We start from the raw sequence: 25,460 nt of genomic DNA, 5'->3' as shown, positions 1-25,460 counted from the left end.
ATTGTTACTTTGTGATTTGTGTTTGTGCCTTGTATTCGATTTCGTTCAACGTAACGATATTGATCGGTGTTAATATTTACACTGGAGAAATAAACGATAAATATACGAGCTGTTTTTTTTTATTGAGATGTTTGGGATATTACTCGGTGTTTTAGACCTGGCAGATATCTATTATGCTCGCTCTTTTTTCAGAGTATACAAGTGGTTACAAAATACTGTGAAATGTAGAAATTCTAGCTCTGTCCACTTCGATTTTAACTGCTTATTTTGAGATGAACGATATGCGATACAATCATGATAAAGGTATCATACATGGCATAGTAAGATAGATGGCTATCTTCACATATAAATTTATTAAACTTGGTCTGGTTTATACTAAGTATGGTAATAATAACAAACAGACAAAGAGACACACTTTTGCATTTATAATATAATAATAATATTATATCTCTTTATTAAAATACATATCAAAAAATAAGTAATTACAAAAAGAAGACTTTGCATAATTGTGCTTAACAAACGACGGTCTTATCGCATAAAGCAATATCTTATAATCAGTATTAGTATGTACTTATATGAATCTGAACAAATATAGTAGATATGTACCATTTTGTATGAGTTCTGAAGTCCAAAAGTCACTTAAAAATAACACCTCATTGGACAGTATAAATTGTAAAATATAATATAGATCTGATAAATCATTGAAAGTACACTTTTTACGCAAATATGTAGAGATGCCATGAAAGACAACTAGTGTAATAAAATTGTGTTGTATAATTTAATATTTATTTCGTACTTTATAATATTCTTGCATATTATACCATATTTAATATTGCCTGGAATTTTCATTGTACATTAATGCCCAATTCGTTATATGCAAATTAGAATATAATATTTGTTATTAAATTACAAGAGAACAGCAGATAACAAGTTAAGTACGACAGACATCGACTGCCAAGGAAATTGATAGCAAGTCTGTAAATTTGTTCTAGAATCAGATAGCACCCAACAAGTTTAGTTCAGAGATGTCACGATTATTGGCAGTTTACTAATTTCATAGAGTTAAACACCGTCTTTAACGTCTTCCACGGCTATTTACACACATACATTATAATGAAAAGATATAAAAATAAAACAAAATACGACGTATACCTAATATAAATATTTGCACAAAACAAATATTGTATTTATTATTATTTATGTATCGTTTTCTAATGTTATCATATTTCTTCCGATGGACCATCAGTTAATTTACCATCGCTGTTAATACAATAATCTATCTAACTACTCAATGAGATAAAGAAGAGAGTATTAGAGAAATATATCGAATTGTCAGATGACAAAAGACTTATGGCGCCAAATCTATCTCTGAAGTCGCATTGGCAGGCATGTGTAAATACGTCCCCCTCCTCTCCTCACACAAAACACCCTACAAACCGCTTTGCATCGTCCGAAGCTATCCTTTTACAATGCATTTTCGCTACAATATAACTTCTTCAACCGCATAGACATGAAAGGCCTTCAACTTTTTAAATCCATCCGATTCGAGTTTGTCGAAGCCATTGACTTTTGATAGAAATATATTCATGCAAACTTGTGCACTTTAAAAAATTGTATTTAAACTTAAAATTAACTTCAAAAGATAAATCAAGTACGACTCTCGTCTTTATACGAGAGTCGTACTTGATTTATCTTAATATACTCTTAATAGATAACCTTATCTTGCTACAAGGAAAAATATACATGTAGTGTTATTTTTAATGGTATAGCCACTTTACAATTATAACCTTTATAGTACTTTGGTAGTTTTACCTGGAAAGTTTTCGTCGTTAGTAGTTATTGCCAATATCTTCTACATTATCAAAAAATGGTATTAGACGCTTAATAATTAAATTTACCAATTATCAAAACTGGAAAGGAATATTTTTACCTTTTGCCCTAGTACACAAATTTAAATGCATGCTCTATAATTAAAGACAAGTAAATGTATTTTTTTTATTTCTATGGTAATTATTGCCGTCATTAAATGCCTACTTTCAGTACCCAGATAATATTAAAGCTCATATATTTATGTATTCATGTCTTGATTTAGTACGCAACAATAAATGAGAAAATATTTATGGATTCCATAGTTCAAGGACCTGATACTATAGTGTCTACTATATACTTATACTATAGGTTGTTCTGAAATCTTCCCCTCCTTAATCTCTGTCTCGATACGTTGCAGAAGATCATAAATCACTTCCCTGTGATATCCACTTGGTATATTAACGATTATTTTAAATCCGCCTAGAAGTTTCATGCCAATAAATTTCGTGTGTTTATATAATAATATTTTATAATGATGAGCCCAACTTATTTATCTTTTTAGAATTTCATTATACTTGATGTATATAATTTGACATCTTAGACCGAAGATTTACTACCAATCTAATAAATGATTTCGGAATATCGATTACTTGTAAAAGAGATAGAAAAATTTTAAGCCATTTTAGATTTAAAACTATTTCGTAATCTTAAAACTAGAACTAGGGAAAATTGGACATTTATATTGTTTATGATGCATATAAACGTCCCTTAATACGTAGCCTATCTGGCGAGTTGTATATTTACTGGATTCTTGGTAGTCTCAATGCAGGTAGAAGATTAATCGGCAATACAACCGGCAATGGAGGAAATGCATCCATAACTGTCCACTACCATACATTCCTCCTTCCCGTTCGCTGGTAAATATGTATTTAGTTTGCAAGCGATCTACGGATGTGGTTTCGTGTATTTGCGACGGGAGTTTCGTGTGAAATGGCATAATGCATGAAAACGTTTTGTATAGTATATACACGTAGCATTTAAGGTGTATTTATACTAAACGAGAGAAACCTAAATGTTTTTTCATGATCCATGGTATTTTTAAATTAGTTACGCATTACTTCCAACTTATTTATGTAGGTTCTTAATGTAAATGAGTCAGCTGTTCACCGAGGCTTCATATGCTTTTTTATCTGCTATTTTTGTGTCAATTTTCGGTAAGATCCACTCAGCCTATATATAATTCAAAGGTAACAAACAGATAAAAAGAGCGATACATACACTTCCGCATGTATGTCATATTTCTTTTAATATTAGTAAAGATTGCTCCACAGCTTTGAAAGGTTGCCTGGAAGCGATAACACCGTTTCTTATTTTGTGAACATTTTAGTTTTCTTTTGGTTTTGTGTAACGTAAATTGAGTAAGAATATATTATTTATTTCTTCTTCTGGATGTTGTAAAAGACGACCAATGACGAATAATAAACACACCAGTAAAACAAAACTCTAAACAATATCCTTTACAATTCAGTAGCTAGTATATTGTGTGTCAGTGTTATTCTGCACACCCCCAGTGCAGAATAACACCTAACTCTATTAAAAACATGTAATAAGTTGCACCTCTCTGCGGACCGAATAATGTTGAGCCATCTTGCGATTTCATCAGAAAACAAATTTACAGCCTCATCGTCGAAAGGGAAAATTATTATAGGAATAAATAAATTATTAGGGAAATATTAGTTGATAACTAACAGTCCCTGTTAGCTACGACATTTGGTAACTTGAGTTATTTTTATTAATAAAAGGGATTATAAGTAATATTTTTTTATGTGAATAGTTAGTTCATGTATTCAGATTTAAATAGACGTAACTGTAGATTTTATTAGACATAAATTACTCACATGTGTGTTATATAATTTATATGCCCAGAGGTTATCCTAATAATACATTTGTTAGTAATAATAATAATACATATTGGAATATTATAATTTTTTTTATACTAAATATAGTTAGCGTAGAAGAAATAACATTTTTTTCCTATAACTCCGATAGCATAGAATGAAAGTAGGGCAAAAGATTGTGCGGCACACAGGAAATTAAAAGGGTGCCTATTACTACAGTTTACGTGTACAGGTACCATCAAAGGTACAACAAACCTGATTTAAGAATACTGAAATAAATTGTATCATTTTTTACACTAAACTAGACTGTGACACCGCATATATGTATATAAATATTTAATACTAAAAACCATATTTATTATTTATGTTATAATTTAATATTAATGAAAATCTTACCCTTTTCTGAAATTTATGATATATTAGGTACTTTAAAAATATAGTGTTTATTTACACAGTATTACATTGTTATCCAACTGTGGACAGTCGTTTATCATTCACCGACCTGTAAACTCTTCTATAACTATTATGTTTTAGCCTCTTAGCCAAGTTTTCATCAGTATCTAATAAACTGCCAGTAACTGTCTTAGTATTGATAAAGTCTAATTCCGTAACTATATTATAAATTGTACTAAATGTTTAATATTTCCCATTGAAATCTCAAACAGCTAAGCTATTAACTCACAAACGATTTGTTTTGAAAGAGTAATCCCTAATTTCAACAGAAATTCGCAGTATACTCAAAGATCTTTCATTTTGGACGATAGATACCTACCTACTCGTCCAAAATTAGAGACCTTTGAGTGTATATTTTAAGATTAATTTATCCAACATCGATCGGTCCTTTTGTAAGCTTATCGTAACGAGCTACGCCGTTCCCCCAACCAGCGGAGATACTTTTAAACCAACAAAATGTTGCCAACAAATTTATGGTTTCTGTGCTACCATATAATTTTTCCTTTTTAACACCAGCTATAAAGTACGAAAATATCAGGATTCATTACAACACAAGTAATTAACAATCTGTTTATTTATTTGTATAAAAGTTTGTTCATTCTGAATATAACAGAACAATTTAGAGGTAGACTTTAAAGTAAGTCGTCTACATGAATACCTCAGTCACACTCTATTTTAGACGCCAACCAAATTCATAAGCTATTTTTCGGTTAAGGAGAAGGAGCAAATTAACAATTAGAGAACAAATTGAAATTATTGGATTAGCAGCATGTCATCTTAGTTCTCTGGAATGACGACGTATAAGAGGTATCACGGGTGTCACATATATAATAACATGATGTCTTTAGTACTGTTAATATATACAAGCGCTGGTTACCCCTTACCACCAGATAGGTCGTCAGCTGGTTTTCCATATTACATAAAAAAAATACTATTTTATTACTATGACATAAATGGCTAAATCCCCATATCTATTAACTGAATGGGAACCTGAACGACTATATAATAGACCACAAACTTGAAACTCATAGGTTCAATTAACTTGAATAATTACCGCCGTTGTGCAAACTCCGGCCAGCCTTAGACTGCAAATGTGTCTAATGTAGCTATGCTCAGGTAATGCATATCACATACAGTTAGCAATGATAGCTAGTAAATTTATATAATTTAACTAAACAAAAAATGACTGAATATAAAAATAATTTGAAAGTATTTTTTCAGATATTTTCGCTTTCATTTGTCATTAAAATTAACAAAATTATTAGTAAATCTCTCTGTTTATAAGGTCAGTTGACATATGTATTTTTGTTCTATTTTAATTATAATCTCTGTCATACGCCAAACTATGTAAAATACTACTTTGGTACACAATATACAATGTACTAAAACTTGTCTTATTTGTCTTTGAATAACATTAGATGAATTAATGGTCATACACCATTTTTCTTTTAGAATGTAGTAATAAAGAGTGTTATTATAGATTTTAATTAGAAGCAGTTTACCTTTCGCCACGTAAATTATAAAACTTTTTAATTTAAATTAAAGGACACAAAGTTGTAATGAAGTATTTATTATTCTATCCGGCTACTAACTAACAGTCCCTATATTAAAATGGATTCAACAGATTCACCGCAACGGACTTAACCAAAATTCAGTCGGTTTTCATTTATGAAACTTTGCATCTTGAAATGTTAGTTGAACGTTGCGACCCTGTGTCTCGGGTTAGTTTCAGGTTAATAGTAGCTAAACTTAACTGTATTAAGCCAGTGAGCTGCACTGCTGGAGCTTTAAACACTGAGAACTAGGTATATATCTAGTTACTTAATGGATAATTGATAAAGTCCTCTCTATAATGTCTATCTTGGCCGTTTTTCAACTATATCTCATTTGTAAAATCGGTTTATTTTATTTCTTCATAAATAAAAAGTTATTTCATGATGTAACTGCAAATGTTTTGTAAAAAAATCAACTAATATTGCTTATTTTTCTATAGCAACATAAATTTTTAATCCAAAGAAAAATTTTCAATTATGCGAATTTTGAAATTATTAATATGCGAATTTTAGACACAATAAAAATTTTAGAAATTAACGAAACCACAGGTAAGTTTTTTTTATTTCTAGTTCTTTATCCTGCCACATAATAAAATACAAGACTTAAAGCAGTAACATTTAAACCTTTGTTCGTTTTTGTTTTGTGTAAGTTCTAAAAAAAGGTGATGCCGATAACGTACGAGAATCATTACCAAGAATGGCTGCGACTATCAAAGTTAACGATCCAAGGGGCGACGACAAAATGTCTTCCCTTGATTAAGTAGTCTCGTCCATCTATACATATTACAACAAATTATATAAATAAATCATTTGAGAAACACAATTGGCGCTTATAAGTAAAACTGCTGTCTTAGATTCCATATATTTTATATTTATTACGCCTATAAATATTATAAAGTAAATAATAATGCTGAACATAGATATGGTAGTGAATAAAGAAAGTAATATAGCATAGTGTGCTTGAAAATTGAGTAGTAATAATTACAATTGATTTATTTCAAGATAAGAAGTAACCATGTCTGTCATAAGTACGTAAAATTTTATTGGAAGTATACTGCTGGCTGATATACATATATACCTATAATATGGTAGTACATTTTTATTACAACTCAATTTTTTTAGTTTTAATATATGTAACTAAAAATTCGAGTGTTTGTGAGTGTGTGTGTATTAATATATTAATACGTACACGTTAACATTCATATGGAAATATAGTATTAATGTATTATTAAAATATATCCATTGCGTGCCGTCTCTATTTCCATATTAGTGAATGGTTATGATAAAAGTAAATATGATATTTTTGATTATATAACTTCATAATGATTCACATTGTTGCAGTAACACCACAGCACTATTTCTCTTTTTTATTTTAACGTTAGTCAAAATACCAAAAACATTTGCTGACAACAGATTTTGTCGGTACACATAACTATACCAATTTATTTCGTTGCCCACTTGTGTGGTTGACTGTAACAGCGGTCTGTACCTAATGAAGACAGATCCGAGCTCGTTCTGTTTGCGTTTTTATATTGTTCCTTCAAAGAACTACTCGCTTGTGTAACAAGATTTTAACGATAATATACTGGTTAGCTTTCTATTTTTCCGTCTAACATGTAGAGAAACCAAATTAACTTATTCCTTTACACATTGCGTATTAACTACATATACTTTCACATAGTAATAACCTATATTACTATACTACCTATACTACTGATATATCTATATTTATGATATATATTTTTACATACTAATATTTTGAAATACAAAAGATACACACACAGACCCACTGTGTCTATTTGTTATCTTTTCACGCAAAACGGCTGAACGATCTTAATTAAATTTAACATGAACATGCAATCTTCATTACGAAGATGGATATAGAAGTAGAAGATAACTTGTATCCAAAAAAACTAAACGAAATCTAGAGTGAGAATATTTAGTAATATTAAACTGATAAAAACCTGTACCCAATATATCTGCAGATATTACTAAGACCTTTCACTACAATATCGGTTTTCAGAGGAAATCCACAATCAGTTCCGCTCGAGACAACTGGATATACTGTAAGTTACTGTTTGTGACACCCCTATAAATATTGAAATTCGATAGTAAGTTTATCTACACTAGCGTTTTCTCTATTCAACTATTGAATGCTTCTTGATCGAGGAACAGGTTGTATCTGTATACTTCGAACATAGATAGATAGGCACCAAAATATAGTACTTTTTTATGTAAATGGATTATCAAACTAGCTGATAGTAACTGGCAAATGTTAAGTCGATTGTTGCGATATTCAATACTCATGCGTTATTATTTCGAAGCACTTGAATTTGGCTTTTTTTCTGTAATTTCACTGCCATATTTTGCCATAACCGCAGCACAATGAGAAACCCATGCAGGCGACTTTTTACAAAGCCTACCTCGCAAATTTTGTGAAGTTGTACGAAAGTTTGCCTATGTAGAAAAATTATCGGTTCAATTCTCGGCAGGCAATTAACAAAGTAACCGAAACAGTTCTAAAAATCTCTTAAAATATTTTCCAGTTAAAAGGATTCAGGCGGAAAGACATTTTCTCTGAATTTATTTATCGCTTAGCTCCAACCAGGGCGTGTAGAGTACTAAGTTACGTCACTTACAAGCCTGTAAGTCTGGTGAGACTGTATCAAAAAGGTCGTCGTGCCTTCCTCGTAAACTGCGTTATCTCGTCGTTTCCACGGAAAAAATCTCCTTGCACAATCTGTATGAAACATGTGTGTTTTGAAATCTACGTTTACATCTATATCACAGCTATACATAATCCAAAATGAAATAATTGACATATTTTATGGACTGTTTCTATTATGATAAATATAACACTTTCCCTTGTTCATATTTCGAGTAGCATTTTCGACCATACTGTCGTAATTTAATAAATAATAATAAAAATTATTATTTAGCACTAATTTAATTATAATGTGACTGACAAAGTTGAGTTCATTCATTCACACATTTTACAAGTTTATTCTAATAGCACATTATGTTTCTTTATCAGAAAAAAACTTCCAAATTAAACAAACGGTTTTATTAATTTCAATGACAAATTAATAAAATCGCGTATCCACACCCTGTCTGATTTCTTTCACAATCCGTTCATTGTTAAATTTCCGAACATTAGCAATAATTCGTTCCCGAACACATCAGTGTTTCCACAATGTGATAAATCACCGCCGTTTATAACGTTTTTTCTGTGGTTTCCTAACTTCCTCGTTTTCATTGTTGTAAAATAAATTATCCCTAAATGGTGTTACTTCTAAAACAATCCATACCATACATTTATTTTCTTATTCATATGTGCAAATGTGGGTATCAAAGATCTTGATCTTCTACCTGTAGGTGCTACAACTATAAAGCTTCGTAGTTTTACATTGCATATTTATATTGACCATTCAAAATTCTTATAAAAAAGGCGTGGAGTATTAACTGTCACAAAACATCATGTAAAATTAAAATAAATTGACTTAAGTTTAAGAACCTTCTTCTTTTGAAACTCGGTTTAAAAAGGTATCACCTCCATCAGCCTAATATGTGGGTACATGGATAGCCTCGTAAAAAAAGTTTGTGATATCAGACGTTATCTCGTGTGAACTTAAATTGTTATCGTCGTATTAAACTTTTACAATGTCTTCTAATCGACTTTTCATTATTCCAAAAGTCATTACAAACTCTCGTTTAGTAGGAAGTGTTAGGTCGCATTATAGTTTGAGGGTCAAGATTAGTTAAATTGTCTTTTACTTAATTATGTACACTCAAGCATATCTATTAGGTGTCTATCGATTTAATATAATTGATGGATCCTTGTCAATATTGGAGATTAGGGTCAGAATTAATATTCATTGGGACGTGCTACATCGGTGCTGATTCATTTAGTTGTTTGTGCCAAGAGAATCCAAATAAGCCGACAGCAATGGATATCTTGACATAGCGTGTTTCATATACTCTTCTTGATGTAGACATATTAGCTTATACGATTAATTATGGCACTGTGCCATTTCAATAATTTCATTAAAATATTACAATTTAGGTATTTATCATCAATTAACCAAACTTAAATACAAAATTATCTTACCAAACCAAAGAGAACTTATAAAATATTTACGCGTATTATTTTTATATTTTATAGTTTATAGGTCTGTAATGTATTTTACATTACAGACCTATAAACTATAAAAGTGCTAAAATAAATAAAAATATTGTAAATTGTAATAAATTTTTTTTATAATATTCTTTGATGTTATAATATAAACAACTCTATCGCATTATAACCTCTAATATTTATATATACTCACACTGCGAAATTTTTTGCTGAACTGAAAATCGCCGCGGTTTCTAAGTTCAAGACGTCACAAAATCCATAAAGCCTCGTTATCAATTGAGTGAGAAGGACTTCAAACTTGTAAGCCGAAGATCCTAGCTGCGAAGTTCCGCGGCAGGTTTTATCTGATCTCTACATTTTGCTGAAATACTAATTTAACATTACCGAATACTATTTTATGAACTTACATAGCTTGTTACTACACGTTTGTATACTTCATTAACAATAATGTATTATTATTAGGTATGTAACGTATTATTAAGTATTTAGTGGTTATATGATATGTAATGTATTTTGTAATATAAAAAATATCTAAACCATAATATTTATGTCAATTATACTACAGATGAAATCAAACTCTTTTAAAAGACAAAAGCAACATCGAAACTGATTCATGTACATATCCCTTTTTAAAAACTAATTGCCTTAAGTTGATAGATTTTCAAATACTGTGTTTTATTAAATTGAAAAGATTAATATCATTGTATATTTTTTATATGTTACTATAATACTGAAAGTAAAATAATTAATTTTCAAATACAAATTTAGTTTTGCTCAAAACACCTACATATGTATATCAATTTCATTTACAACTGCTAGTACTAATTAAAATATTTTCTATACATTTCAAACAGGCTGTGTAAATAATATACTACAAAGTACAACATACGGGCGCTTCGAAAATACTAGACGCGTTCCCGTTTTAATTAGCATTTTGGTAGATTTATGAAATTGTAAAGCGGGTTGCACAATATATGCATGAGGACGACATGGTGACCGAACGACCCCATTGGGACACTGTGCGCTTGCTTTTAAAGTGAGGCCATAACATAAGCGGAACGAGGAATATATCATCACAAGTTGTTCACACCTGCAATTTCATCAGCTTTTTTTAATACAAAAGATTGCGAATGTCCGTCTTCGTTACATAACATATCTTTACATATTTTTTATTCATTATCGTTCAGTAATTCGGTAAAAAGTAATGAACAGACTGAAATATTTATAACATTAAAATGAATTTAAGAAAATAACGATAAAAATAAAATAATTTATTAGTGATACAATAAGGCAATTATATATTTAATTGATATACACATTATAGAAACCAATATAACTTTATATACGTAGTAATATATAAACGAAGAACACGTGCATATAGAAAAACTTCCTTTACAAAAAATAGAATGACCTTTCGTTTCTAAATATAACCTTTATTTCTTGTCTATGACGAGTGTTGGTAACAAACTCTTAAACAGAGACAGTAGATCTTAAAAGGATCATACCTCCTAATAAAAAATATAAATGTAACCTATGTTATACTTTACAATTTCGAATAAAACCAGTACAAATAAAATACACAAAGTTATTATCTGAACCGGAGGGATAATAAGGGTTTACTTTCTATTCCCGCTGCTAACCGCTCCATACATTTCATTATGACGTCACGCTAATTAGTTTTTTAATGTGCCCTCAGAGCTCGATTAGGGGAGACCCACTTAACTTTATCGTTTCATATTTTATTTATTTTATTTCGTTGTCATACGGCCTCTTTATATCCAAACCGCTTTATTATTTTAATTAGTGTATAATAATAATTCCCTTTGTACAAGAAGGGATATTATATATAGATATAAATATTTATGACTTTAGTTGCTTTTTTATTGTTACAATATAGTAATAATATATAGTCTAGTTTAACATCATAGTTTACGCTGGCGAGGCACCAGTGGAGAATGATAAGATGAACATGACATCAGGTTAGTTAGCCCTTTGTAAAAAATTCTTCAGGAATTTATCAATATGGTTTCCATGGTGAACCGCGTGTCTACCTGACATGGTACATTGCTAGCAATGAGATCAACAGTTCACATTACTAAGGATCCCCTTCCTCCCTAAGGAACCAATATTAGTTGGTCTGGTCTCTTAATTTCAATATTTCAGCACGCTAGACCTTCTATGAAGTAGATAGAATATTTGTGAAAGCAATATACTAAAGCCATAACCAAAGCCATAAGATAATAAAAATTTCTGAATATTAATGAAGCATTCGTCTAATACAGCATACTAGACACTATCAATACGAATAAAGTCGTGAACTTATACATGGCAATAAAACTATCTTTTAAGGATCTTTGATTTTATTGTACCTTACAAAATTGGGTAGGCCTTGACCTGGTCATTTGTCGCCTTATCCCGTTCGTTTATACGTTACAATGTAAAACTGTCTTTTAAGGATCTTTGATTTTATTGTACCTTACAAAATTGGGTAGGCCTTGACCTGGTCATTTGTCGCCTTATCCCGTTCGTTTATACGTTACAATGTAAAACTGTCTTTTAAGGATCTTTGATTTTATTGTACCTTACAAAATTGGGTAGGCCTTGACCTGGTCATTTGTCGCCTTATCCCGTTCGTTTATACGTTACAATGTAAAACTGTCTTTTAAGGATCTTTGATTTTATTGTACCTTACAAAATTGGGTAGGCCTTGACCTGGTCATTTGTCGCCTTATCCCGTTCGTTTATACGTTACAATGTAAAACTATCTTTTAAGGATCTTTGATTTTATTGTACCTTACAAAATTGGGTAGGCCTTGACCTGGTCATTTGTCGCCTTATCCCGTTCGTTTATACGTTACAATGTATATACTTCTATAAACATTCTTATGCATTACTGATTACAGACTATTATTTCTTTATATGCCAAAAAAGTAACAAGCCTAACTAATCGAAAGTGGTAAGCATCACCAACATACACGGACCAACCACGAACCTATCAGACGGATAATAAATAATCGAGGCTATTTAGTTTGAAAATCCTATCCACAGCAGTGGATGTGGAGTTTTCCGTTTCTTGCTCCATTGTATTTATGTTTTGTTATAATCTAAATCGAAGAGTGAGATATGGTAATGAAATTTGAAATTCAGAGTACGGAAGCATGACACCTTAGTTCTCAAAACTGGTAAAACATTACAATCTCCACGGGTTTCTTGTGATATCTGTGAATTTATTTAAGTTAATTCAAGTGAATAGTCGGGTCTTTTACCAGACGTACTTATTAAAAGTTAGTGTTCAAAAACTTATGTACTATTTATATAATTCATTCAATCAAGACTTGAATGTCAAGACCAACGTTCTGTCATGATAAAAGGTCTGTAATGAGACCTACGTCTGTTATTTCAGACCTCATTTAAACTGAAATTAAATCCTCAACCACTTTAGTAGAATAAAAATGACTTTGTCTGCTGTAACATTTTCTTAACATATATTATTTAAATACAAAAGCAAGTGTAAATCGTATGAGTCAAATGTTAATAGAATTTATCTCCCTGTCTTTAGTTATATTTTAAAGTTTATTAAAAAAACAATGTTTTTTATTATGCAAAAATATCGCATAACATTTAAAGAGGACTTTTAAAGTTGACTGAAAACAAAATGGATCCTTTCATTCCATGTGGGGCGATGAATTCTTGATAATCAATATTACCCCCACTCTGCTAAATATCTTTGATTTTATGTACAAGAACGACTCTTCATTACAATGGAGCCGACTAACTAATAGATATGTAAATTCTTTCATTACAGTATCAAAGTGTAACTCAACACGCACTAATAAGATAAAATGGAACATTTCCTTCCTTTTAACATAATTGCGTTTACATTGAATTTTCTAGTAGACAAATATAGACAGATGAAAATGTCTATTAATATAAAAAATAACAAAACAATACTTGTTAAGTAAGTAACGTATATTTGAGAATTCTGTAATCTAACTACTATTTCAATTAGTATGAAAATAACATTCAAGTAAACGAGTATAGACAGGTTAACTCTATTATTGCCCAAATCGCCCTCTTTTTCTACTGAATGAGAGAAATAAATAAAAGGAGATAGTTGTATTTGAAAAATAGATTATTTATATCACAGATAACATAATATTACATAATTTGTATGAAGTACGAGTATATCAACTAGACATAGCGCACAAACTCCTAAAACATTAAATATATAGAAATCGTTTAATCGTATTTAGAAATGAATATTGTGTATAGATAGCATCTTGAACTTATCCATATTATATTTTTTTATGCAACTTCGAGTAGCAAATAAATTGATAGACTATCTGATGAAAAATAGGAACTATCTTCTATAAACATGGAAAGTATACAACTTTTATAATCCTAGTCATAGTACACAATGTCATGTAGATTGCACCACGTAGATACAAAATAAGCAGAGCGTATGCTTTGTCTACTAACTAATTGATATACTTACTTAAATACATTTTTTGTATACACATATATTATAATTCACTAAGCTATCCCTAAAGATATTTAATGGTAAGTGATTGTCAAGAAATATCTCGCCCTTGAAACTGAAACAGCTCAGTTGCTTAGCGATAGAAATATCTGCTTTCAATATCAAATGTTTAACATTATTTACATTGTTTCAGGAGTTGACGACACACATAAGTTCCTGGGGAACGAGACACACACAGACTACTTCAGATTATTGTTAAGAGACGGCAATTATCTTCTGGTTGGTGGCAGGTGAGTGCTTTTGCAGTTCTACAAATATTTATATGACTCGTAAAATTACTATCTCTTGGGAAAAGCGAACTGATGTTGTAGAATATCAACTGAGAAGCGCGCTTTTAACAAATTTTCGTATAATATTACTTTTACAATGCAGAATATAGTAAAATCAATGTACTGATTAAAAGTTCAATTGGTTGTCGAATGCTGGAGAGTCTGTAGATTGACAACCTGCTGATTTTACTTGTTCGTACTTTGTATTCATTCATATAGCTAATATAAATGACTTAGCTTTTATGAATGTACTAGAACTAAAATTCTGATATATTAATACACTAGTAATAAAACACCGAAAACTTGTATAATAAAACACAGAAAACCAAATGTATCATTGAAAAGTGAGAATGAAATAAAAACTATACTAACTTAATAGCAATCACGTGCACCAAATGAACCGAGAAAAATTCATATTGCAAATAACTTAAAGTTTTCCATTTTTCAATTTGAACTTTATAAAACAATTGATATTCGAACGGAAACGAAGCGGCCAGATACATACAGGAGGGCCACGGAAACTTATCTCTCTAGTAACACCTATTTCGTTTTAAAAGACTCAAAGTTATACATTCAAATGAGATACTTAGTTATTTGTTTTTCCAACTCCACTTCAATTCGTAGGAAAGTTAGGGTACCCTTAACCGCTGCGACTGAAGCGGGAAGAACGTGCTGTATCTATCCGAGACCGCAAAGAGCTAACTCGAATGCACATCTCTTCTCCCATTCTATCTAAACAGATTCGAGATAGCGCTCTCTCGTTTGCATTTATAAAGATTTTTGGCTTGTGTTTGGATGGAGGCAAGACGACTTAAAAACACCCCTCGCGCCCGCCGGCCTACAGTCGCCATTTTATTACGGTCTCGTGACGGGCGATTTGTCGATAACAATTTATCGATGTTTAGAGTTTCGAAGAAAGTTGTAAATGTTCCTCTTTCGTCGTTGTCCAGAGTGCTTGTGGTTTTATGTCGATGCTGAATTGTTTGAAGTCTGTTACTTGTTTGATTTCGTATGATAAAGAAGTTAACAGTTGAACTTTATTTTAAATGACACTTTTTATCTAAAGTTGTGTTAAAAAAATATTAATAATTATTACAAGAACCTATGTATCTACTATACTAGATAATAGCAGCTTTAATCATTATCATTATCATAAACATTTGTGTGTACTATGTAGGTACACACAAATGTTGTATTCAGAAGAAACCACGTATTTATGTCTAATAAATAAATCTACTACTTGTACATAGAAAGTAAATTAAAACTGCAAACTCTATTTAGATTTAACTTGAGCTAGAAGGTACTCTTACCGCTAGGTATGTAAAAATAGAATATGATATAATAGTATCGATATTTGGTAGAAGGTACCTCCCTTATTATCACGCATAGGCACGCCATGACACATCTGCCAGCTTGCCGTCATGCCCACTGAGCGCCGACCGTGTATACGTTGTTTACATGCCATGCAACCAATATATTTTTTACGTATCTATATATCACTTTTCTAATATACTATACTCATAATTTCTCTTCCAATATAGTGTTTATAATAATATTTTTTTATTTATTCTTGAACGAACATTGATGTATGATATCTTCTTTTATAATAGCTGATTGTTTTGTTTACCGATCATTTACAGTTTTGTAGGAAACCAAACCTGTGAATGTAAAAATCAATAATTGAGAAATCTGTACTGTGATTTCTCCTGAACTACTTTTCTATATAAGAGAATGCAGAATAAATTAATGCTAAGGAATAGCTTTTTAAACATACAGTTATGTCAAATTAATCTAAAACATTAAATATTTCTTTTTATACTGTGATTGATCGTAGCTTATAAATTTGAGCACTAATGTTGATAGAATATAGTTGTACGATATTACATTAGGTTCTATCTCTCGTCAAGCCAAAAGTGTTTGTCGTGCTCAACGTTGGTTATAATAAAAAATAAATTATATATATATATATATATATATATATATTATCATTTATTTTTTATAGTGCTCCATTAAAAAATGGAGTCGAGTACAGTCCAAATCCGCGAAATTACTTATGGAGAGACCGAAGATGTACTCCTATCTGACGTTATTCCCTATGTGAAACAGCTGGCTACTAACATACTTCTTCTCACCTCAAGAAGAAATTCATTGATATCGTTTCTTCACTACATGCGTAATGTGTTTAAAGTCTGACTATTTTTTTATCAGGAAGTGTTCTGTTTGTGGTTTTAAATGTTAGTTTTTATAAGATACACCCTCGTATAGTTCTATCTTGTACATAGTATTATTATAAAGTTTTTAAAATTTTTCGACTACACCAGTTCTACATTTTGTTTATTCTGTTATGTTAGTGGTTATATATACCTCTTATCAGACTGAACTGTTGAACCCTGGAAACAATAACTGAAACGAGTAGTACCCATAAAACATCTAGAAGTGTAAACTAATATTACAAAGTACTAAATCACAGATTACCTATACTTAACTGTATAACCTAGTCCCTACGCACAACTTCAATACTACAATAATGGCTCTTGCTTGATAGATAAAAACAGTACTTGCCTAGGTACACACAACTACAGCTATACAATAGTACTAATAGATTTTTTCACTAGGACAATAAAATTGTATGCAAAATTTTATGACATTTCATATTTACATCAACACTAACCACATCCCTTACTGCCGAGCCATAAAAAAGGCAGATACATAACAAATTGGACAATATTTCCCACAACGAACCAACGTCGAGTCGTATAATTTGAAATATTCATCCGTTCTAGCGAAGTTTGCATTTCTTTCCAAATCAGATTTACATGACAATGGTCACGTCGTAGCCCGATGAAATTCACATTGGAAGAACTCTGAGGAATTTATTAAAGGGAGCAAAAAGGTTGTAATAAAACCTGTGTCGACTCGACATTTCCGTGAAGACTCGGGCAAAGGAGCAAGTGAGTATCGGTTATATTTACTTTGCACCGAGCGCTGTGGGCTAGGTAGAGATTGCATACTTATAATTTATAAACCAATTATTATAAACATCTAATAATTTATTTACATTATTTAAATTATTTGTATACATTCTACAGATGCTGAGATACACGATATTACTGAATTGACAAAAAAAATATTCACAAAAAGAAACCAATGACGATGTTATTATAAGAACAACACAGCAGCAAATCTTGTCATATACAGATAGAATGATCGAAATTTAATCTATCTGAATTGAATGAATCAAATTTAATTATTATTATCTACATCTAATATTGGTGAAAAACAAGAAGTGCAATATACACTATATACTTTTTTTAAAATTAGAACACAAAGATCGCAATGTCTAGATATTGCATATCTACTTAAGAGTGAATGCTATAAGAATAACTTTCTAATTATTTAAAATAAATATTTTATATGTTAGTCATAGATAAATACATATGTACGACATGAATAGTATCATGTTGTGTACAGTACTTAATTATATTAACTGGGCTATTACTTTAATCTTCATGGCGTTGATGAAAATTTTAATGCCACATGTTACAAAATCCTCATCATGTTATTACTTAAACGTATACAGAAACCGGTATGTTGTGACCACGAAAAACGCGTGTGTAGACGTACTTAATCTGTCAAGATTATCAAAAAATAAAAATAAATAAATGTCACTAATTAATTAAAAAATAAGTTTTATGGTAAAACTGTAACTTTATCGTCTAAAATCAAGTTTGGAGAATCTTTTACTAAATTCTATTATATTATATTTACTCTACATTATACAATAACAAAAATTTTAATGTGTCATATAGATTTGTAGGGTTGTTATATAGTATGCGGGATAGCGATTTGTATGGTTTTTCTTTAGAGTGATTCACGGCTGCGTTTCGCCTAGCACTGTAATAGTATAGCAGGGTGGTACATGGTACTATAAAATCACCTTACATAATTATAGAAACGTTAGCTCTTCATATCTCAAAATAATCCTGATAAACAAATGATTGACCTGACACAAAAAAGATTGAATGCTAGAATGTTATGTTTTGTCCTTTTCATATGTCTAGTACCACTCACACCTCTCCTCGCCGACTTGCTAGCCCAACATCTAATTTTATAAGGTCGCTTACCGTGCGGAAACGTTATTCGGGCCGCGTCCCATGTAATGTTATTCTGCTATAGGGTGTGAGCCTCTTTTGTGCCCTTTTAACGAAATTAACGTAGTTCGGGCCAGGCGCGGCCATATGTAGACGCGATGCTATCAACGTATATCGTTACCTACCAACTAAGAATGCTACTTTGCTTACATTGTTATCACTTCTTTGTCTTGCATGTAATATTCTAATACCTTTATTGTGATTGAAATTTACTTTCCACACAAAAGGTATGACTGTTCAAAAGAGTAATGAAATTAGCATATATGGTGGACATACCAGTTGTTTTTTATATATTTCAGAATAAAATCAAGATTTTATTTAGATCCTATTTTTTAGACAAGTTATATTTATTTACGAATGCAATGTAAGGTTCTTAATGGTCAGTTATTTTTTACTATGAATAGTTTCGCATGTCAAACCTCAATATACATTTTAAATATATGTCTAATTATATTTTAGACATGCGTGCGTGTGTGTAGACATAATCCCTTTCTTTTAATGTCGTTTCATGAAAATTCAGAGAATTTAGAACTGTCTCAAAAATAATAAACCGCAGCTAATTGTTATTGAGTACTATTTCCTCTACAAAATCGCTTAAAAGAAACCTAAATATGTATCACAAAAGAGACCCTCGCTTATTTCAGCAACATAATGTTACATGTTACAGAGCATGTGCGGTTGAAATGTGTTTACAGTGTTGAAACGGCCACTTGTGCCTTATCAGCCAATTATTTCCATGTTAAAATGGTGAAACACGTGTACTTACTGATATTTTATTCTATGTAACATAATCATAAAAGTGAATGTGGTATAAAGATAGAAGTACGGTCTCCGCAAATGATATACATTAAAATCTGCCTTTTGCGCATGTGTTTCTAACCGACTTCAAAAACTAAGAACTTTTCTATTCAACACATAAGTATTTTGTGTGATATTTTACTATTATTCTGAACTGATTTCGATAGTCGTTTTGTAATCGAGAAACTGTAAAAAAGTCTAAAGCCAACATAATAATGTTGCTTTCAGACTTTTTTGTGCAACAAAATCATAAATGATTTTATAATAGTAGACATAAAATTATTTATGATTTTGTTCCACATACTAAGCATACTAAGCATTATTTATCATTTCAAGCTCCCATAATATTGTAATGACAAAAGAAATCATCAAAACAATGTATTATTAACTTACCTGTTAATCATTTTGTTGGCCTTTCAAAAAGTATATGTATTGTATTCTTTAATTTTAATTAATGCCGACAGTAAAACATGATTCGAACGAAAACAGGGAAATCCTCGGAAACACTGAATAAATAAATGTGTACTTAATTAATCATATTCATACGAGGCGTCGTCGGTAAATCAATTTCCACATGAAGGCAAAAAACATATTCCGTAAGGTTTTATATGGAGCCCACGTTTTAATTAAAACTGCTTATCATGTTCCCTAAAACTTTCATTTAATTAAAATATCTTTTTGTAATATGAATAATGATAACATCAATTTACCAAAAAAAATACAAATGTGTCATAAGTATAGATATATTAAGAGTTTTTAGTGTCGGCCAGATCTGAACTTACGAACTTTGTATATAAATCAACCGTACATAAAATAAGATTATCGTTTACTACAAATTTTACTAGGTATAGAAGTAATATAGGGTTTGTAATTAAATAAATAACGATATGTAATATATACATGTATATACATATAATCCGTACGTATATATATAATATACAAATATACTCTGTCAACTACAGTTCTAATCTCTAAGTATAATAGTATCAAATTAGTATCTATTGAACAAATAATATCGTGAAAGGGTGCACTACAAATTCCCTGGTAGGGCAGAGCTCTACCCTTCAATTAGCATTACGATATTGGGGTGTTCAGACGCTCTTATTAGTCCGCATAGTTAAAGAATAAAGGGCACTTGTATGGACTAACTTCGACTCGCGACTTCGATCGCGTGGCTGAATTGCAGTGGGTACTTAATTAGTAAAGACGAAAACAAGTAACGCTCTACTTGTATATAACATATAAATTACAACATTTTAAGTAAATGAAGCAAAGTAAACCAAATAAAATGAATACTAGGTAACTAAGTGGTAGAAAGTTGAGTAGCCCAATGTAAGGACACTGATGTTTAATGCTCTCTTGTAACATGTACTGGGTATGTTATGTATATATACCTGATACACATTCATAATAGAAAGGTACTGTCTTTACATAGAAGATATCTGAGATAAACTATAATTAAGAGTCAATAGCTACGTAAAGGAACTTAGAACACTGATTGTAAAATTTTTGGTTGTTTGTCTGTTAGGGCGCGCTAAACACAGAAATGGCTTAATCGATTTAGGTGTAGTTTTCAATAATGTATTATGGTAAATGCTGAATTTGTTTTGTTCTAATCATTTTACAAAAAAAATAGTTAAGAATTATTATTATTCTGAATACAATGAGCACTAAATCTCGAGGTCATAAATAAATATTTGAAATCCTATATTCCTATAAATACATTATACCCATAGTTTATGGAAATCAATCGCGATTATAAGAGAACGTGAGCACAGCAACTAGATAGTGACGTCAACGAGATGAACAGACAGAAACAAACAATACGCGAGCAAGTATAGTAACATAATAAAGCCTCTACGTGATATGGATACCATCCAATTCCATCTATCAAAATTTCATGTCCACACGAATCTAATCAAACATATCTATATATATATATACAAGTTTTAGCTGTATGACTGTCCATTAATTGTATTTCATATGGTATAATTAAAAATAATAATTTTAAATGAAACATATCTAAATAGATATACATAAATAGAAAAATGAACGAAGGTAGTATACAGTATAGTTACTGTTATATTTATCGTTTCACAGTCTGTTGTATACACAGTTACTTTAAATATTTGTGGCCATGTCTCAAACGATATTTTATTTATTATTTTGAAATAATGCATTTACGTTTGATTTCATATTAAAATATTCTAGGAGGTGTGACACTAAATTGCAAAACAGATTCTTTAAAATGAAAAGTTTAATAAATATGAACTGCTTAAGGAACTATTTGATGTCTTTGAGAGTGTCGGTTAGCTACTTATACATAGGCCATAAAGTGCAATAATTGTCTCTTATTTAATTGACTTAGTATCGACCTATTTAAAAAACAATACTGACATTTGCATATAGTTACATAATAATTTAGCTATGTAACGGCAATGAAAGTGACATAAAACGTGTTGATATCGATTCTCTGAATTGAATACAGCCGTACGTTTATACTTTTCATATTATTAGATCTTCCCTACTTACGTCACCATGCACGAAATCATATAAACGAAAAAATATGTTGTTTACCAAATAGCGACTTTAGCACCCACTCGTAAATCACACTTTTTTTTCACGAGTATTTTCCTATTTTCTACGTGTATATGGTAACGACAAGTAATGACATTTGTTTCTTTAGATTCCGTATATATATAACACTAGCATGAGAGACATTTATCTTTAAAAGAAATGAGGAAGACAGACAAAAAGGCAAATATCAGACTATGTGTTTTTTATCCGTCCTTTGAGTTAAGATTTTATTCGTAGCTGGAATTTCCTGCTACAATAGAATAATAAAACAATCCACCAACTACTGGGACTTTAACTATATGATATGAATTCGACAAATATGGGATCTCAACACAAGTGAACAAATAGTTACATTATTATTTCGTTCGTACGTTTTCCCCGGCGTTCTTTTGATTAAACAATACAAGAGTTAGACGCAATTTGAGGCGAATCCCGGGGTAACTTTCTACGGAGTACCTATTTGTTGTGGCCTAAACAAATAAAGTAGTTTAGGGGAAAATAGATCAGTTAACTTGTTAAGTGTGTGAGGGCGCCACCTCTGAGTGCGTCTGGATTTCACATAAATTGTTTGAGCCTATGTTTACTCTAATACATAGCCTATGCTCTTTTCCCAAATATGAAAAATAAAATGAGTAACGTTACAAAAAAACGTTTATAAATGTACTGAATTTTAGTTAATAAAAAAAAATCATAAAGAGTATCTAAAACGATTTATATTAGACAGAAGGGAGGTACCTACTTTCAAATAAAAAGTGAAGTTAAAGTTACACAGGTGATACTTAAAAAACACAGTAGCACAGCCTTCTCATTTTTGAAGTCGCCTGAAAAGTGGTATGTGAATAGGTAGTCACCATATATACCACAAGATTACATCCGTATAAGCTTATTTGCAAATAACACACCTACTATAGTTGCTTATGTAATCCATATAGGAATACATATAGTACTTACCTTGATAACTTTGTCTCTTTGTAACCAACTACACATAATAGCATCCACGAATTTCTCAATTGTCACAAACAAGATAAATTAAGACATCTCTTCTCACCTGGAACGCCTTCAATATAATTAACATATAATGAAGCTAAACGCCTACCCTGATTTTCACTGTACTGAAGACAATGTTTAAATGAAATTACACAATCCAACACTTCAGAGAATTCACTAATTGATTGACATGTTTATCGTTAAATATTGAGCCAATCTGAATAACTAACTTATTTACCTACTGGAATTATTGATGGTGGTAGACTTACTTGAGAATAACCACGACTTCGACTTCGTTGTATTGATTGTAAATTATTCCTAAGTTAATTAGAGAGATGGTCTGTTGGGTCATAATCTATTTAATAAATCAATGTGTTGAACTTTATCTAAATTAGGTGAATCATTAGTGCTTACTATTTTCAGATTGTATTAATTAAAATTTGTTCAGTAGGTTTTGAAAAAATATGATTCTAGAAAAATTTAATTAGTTAGTACTATTTTTCAATAAGTTATTTTTTGTAATGAAATAAATCTTTTTTCATTTCGTTTGTTAACTTATTAACAAAAAATATACATTTAATATATTTTTTTTGTTAAAATTTAATCAAATATATTTTATACAGTAAAATTTAACTATAACTCAAGTTGATCTGTAATCATTGTATTTAGTGAATCTATCCTTAATATATGACATAAAAAGAATTAGCTCTTTAAAAATAATATTTACGTGTATAATATAGATAAATAATTTTACCAATCCAGACAAAAATAAACCCCAAGAGAAGGGAAAATTGCAGGTGAGTAGGTTAGGTAGGTAGGAAGTAATGTAGAATATAAATAATATTACAAATATAGTTTATAGCGAGTTTGTGGAAAGAAATATATAAACTTAATAAGATCTCGTTTAAATTTTTACTACTTACTTACTTTATTCTTCAGCTGTACATATTTTATTCACATTTTATTACACGCCTGTTCGTAGGGAGGGCGTGTAATGCTGTACCTATTTTCACTAAACGACCTTTTTATTGAGCACTAGATACAGTACTGGTTACATTCACGTTATATATTTTAGTAAATCCCCAACCATATGATCGTTATTCGTAGCTACACTATAATTATTACTTAGTAAATATATAGTCATTCAATATTAAATAGATTAATATATTAGCCAGACAACAATATAATGTAATTTCTAATATCCCAACTCTAGAGTTGCCAGTTTTCTTGTATAGAAATGCAATATTTCGGTAGCTAAATATGTTTGTATTTTTTCATTATATTTTATTACATTGCCTACCATATAATCTTTATTCGTAGCAACACTGTAATTATTACTCAGTTAATAGTCATTTAATATTACAGAATAAGATATTATCTAGATAGCAAACCTCTTTTTACAAGAAATTGCCTGTTTTCTTGTAAAACGAGGCAGTATTTCGGTAGCTAAATTTGTTTGTAATTTTTATGTGTCCCCCCTCGTGTTATATATAAATATATCTTATATTTGCATGATCATGAAATGGAATTAAACTAATATTGAATACACAAAACTGAAAAAGGAAGAGCATGAGTTTTCTTATAATTTTATCGCTTCTTATATCGCGTTATGGGTAGAGAAACCTTTCTTATCATAACATTTTTTTTTATTATTAAATTGCAGTTTCAATCGACCATATCAAGAATATCATTGTACATCTATTTCCATTTAATTTTCATTCGGGTACTGAAATATTCAGCTTCTATACTGATAACGTGCTTCCGTGATCGAATGGATATCAAAGCAATTTTTTTTTCATCTGACTATTTTAATATGTATATACTATTACTTTACTATTACGTACGTTACGTATTAAAATAAATAAAAGAAATTGAAATGAAATAAATAGATCCTTGAAAAATTATGTATACTGGTAGTGCTATGAGAAGCTATCAATACCTTTTCCTGATGTGATAAAAAATAATGTGATCTAAGAATGCTTTTTGTTCCGTTCCATTTTTTTGGCAATAGAATCACAAACACTTCTCATTTATTTTGCCACAAAAATGACAGGTTTAATTTCATGAATTCCCACTGTAAAGGCGCCAGCAACCCTTCCTATTTGCGCACCATAAATCACGGCAACGTCAGAATGAGACAACAATAAAGACCCAGCGCGGTCGGCATTCTGAACGCTTTTAATTAAAATGTTAAGAATTTGTATTCTGTATGGAGGGCGACCACCCACTTCCACGAGAGCTCCACTTTTGAGACAAGATCAAGGGAAATGTATAGCACTCATAGGTCAGT

General features: G+C 30.6%; 1 protein-coding gene across 6 annotated transcripts in view; it reads left to right on the top strand.

The window, feature by feature from the left end:
* Positions 1 to 25,460, top strand: part of LOC131853868 (semaphorin-1A) — a 344,763-nt gene that overhangs the window by 280,522 nt on the left and 38,781 nt on the right. For all 6 annotated transcript variants that reach the window (XM_059204943.1, XM_059204940.1, XM_059204944.1 and 3 more), the window contains exon 2: positions 14,522 to 14,618. In XM_059204943.1, the coding sequence (XP_059060926.1) occupies positions 14,522 to 14,618 (97 nt within the window). The remainder of the gene's footprint in view (positions 1 to 14,521; positions 14,619 to 25,460) is intronic.

The sequence above is a fragment of the Achroia grisella genome, unplaced genomic scaffold, assembly GCF_030625045.1.
Source record: "Achroia grisella isolate CSIRO2021 unplaced genomic scaffold, CSIRO_AGI_Agris_v1 utg906, whole genome shotgun sequence".
Classification (NCBI taxonomy): domain Eukaryota; kingdom Metazoa; phylum Arthropoda; class Insecta; order Lepidoptera; family Pyralidae; genus Achroia; species Achroia grisella.
This window is presented reverse-complemented; position numbering and strand designations above follow the sequence as displayed.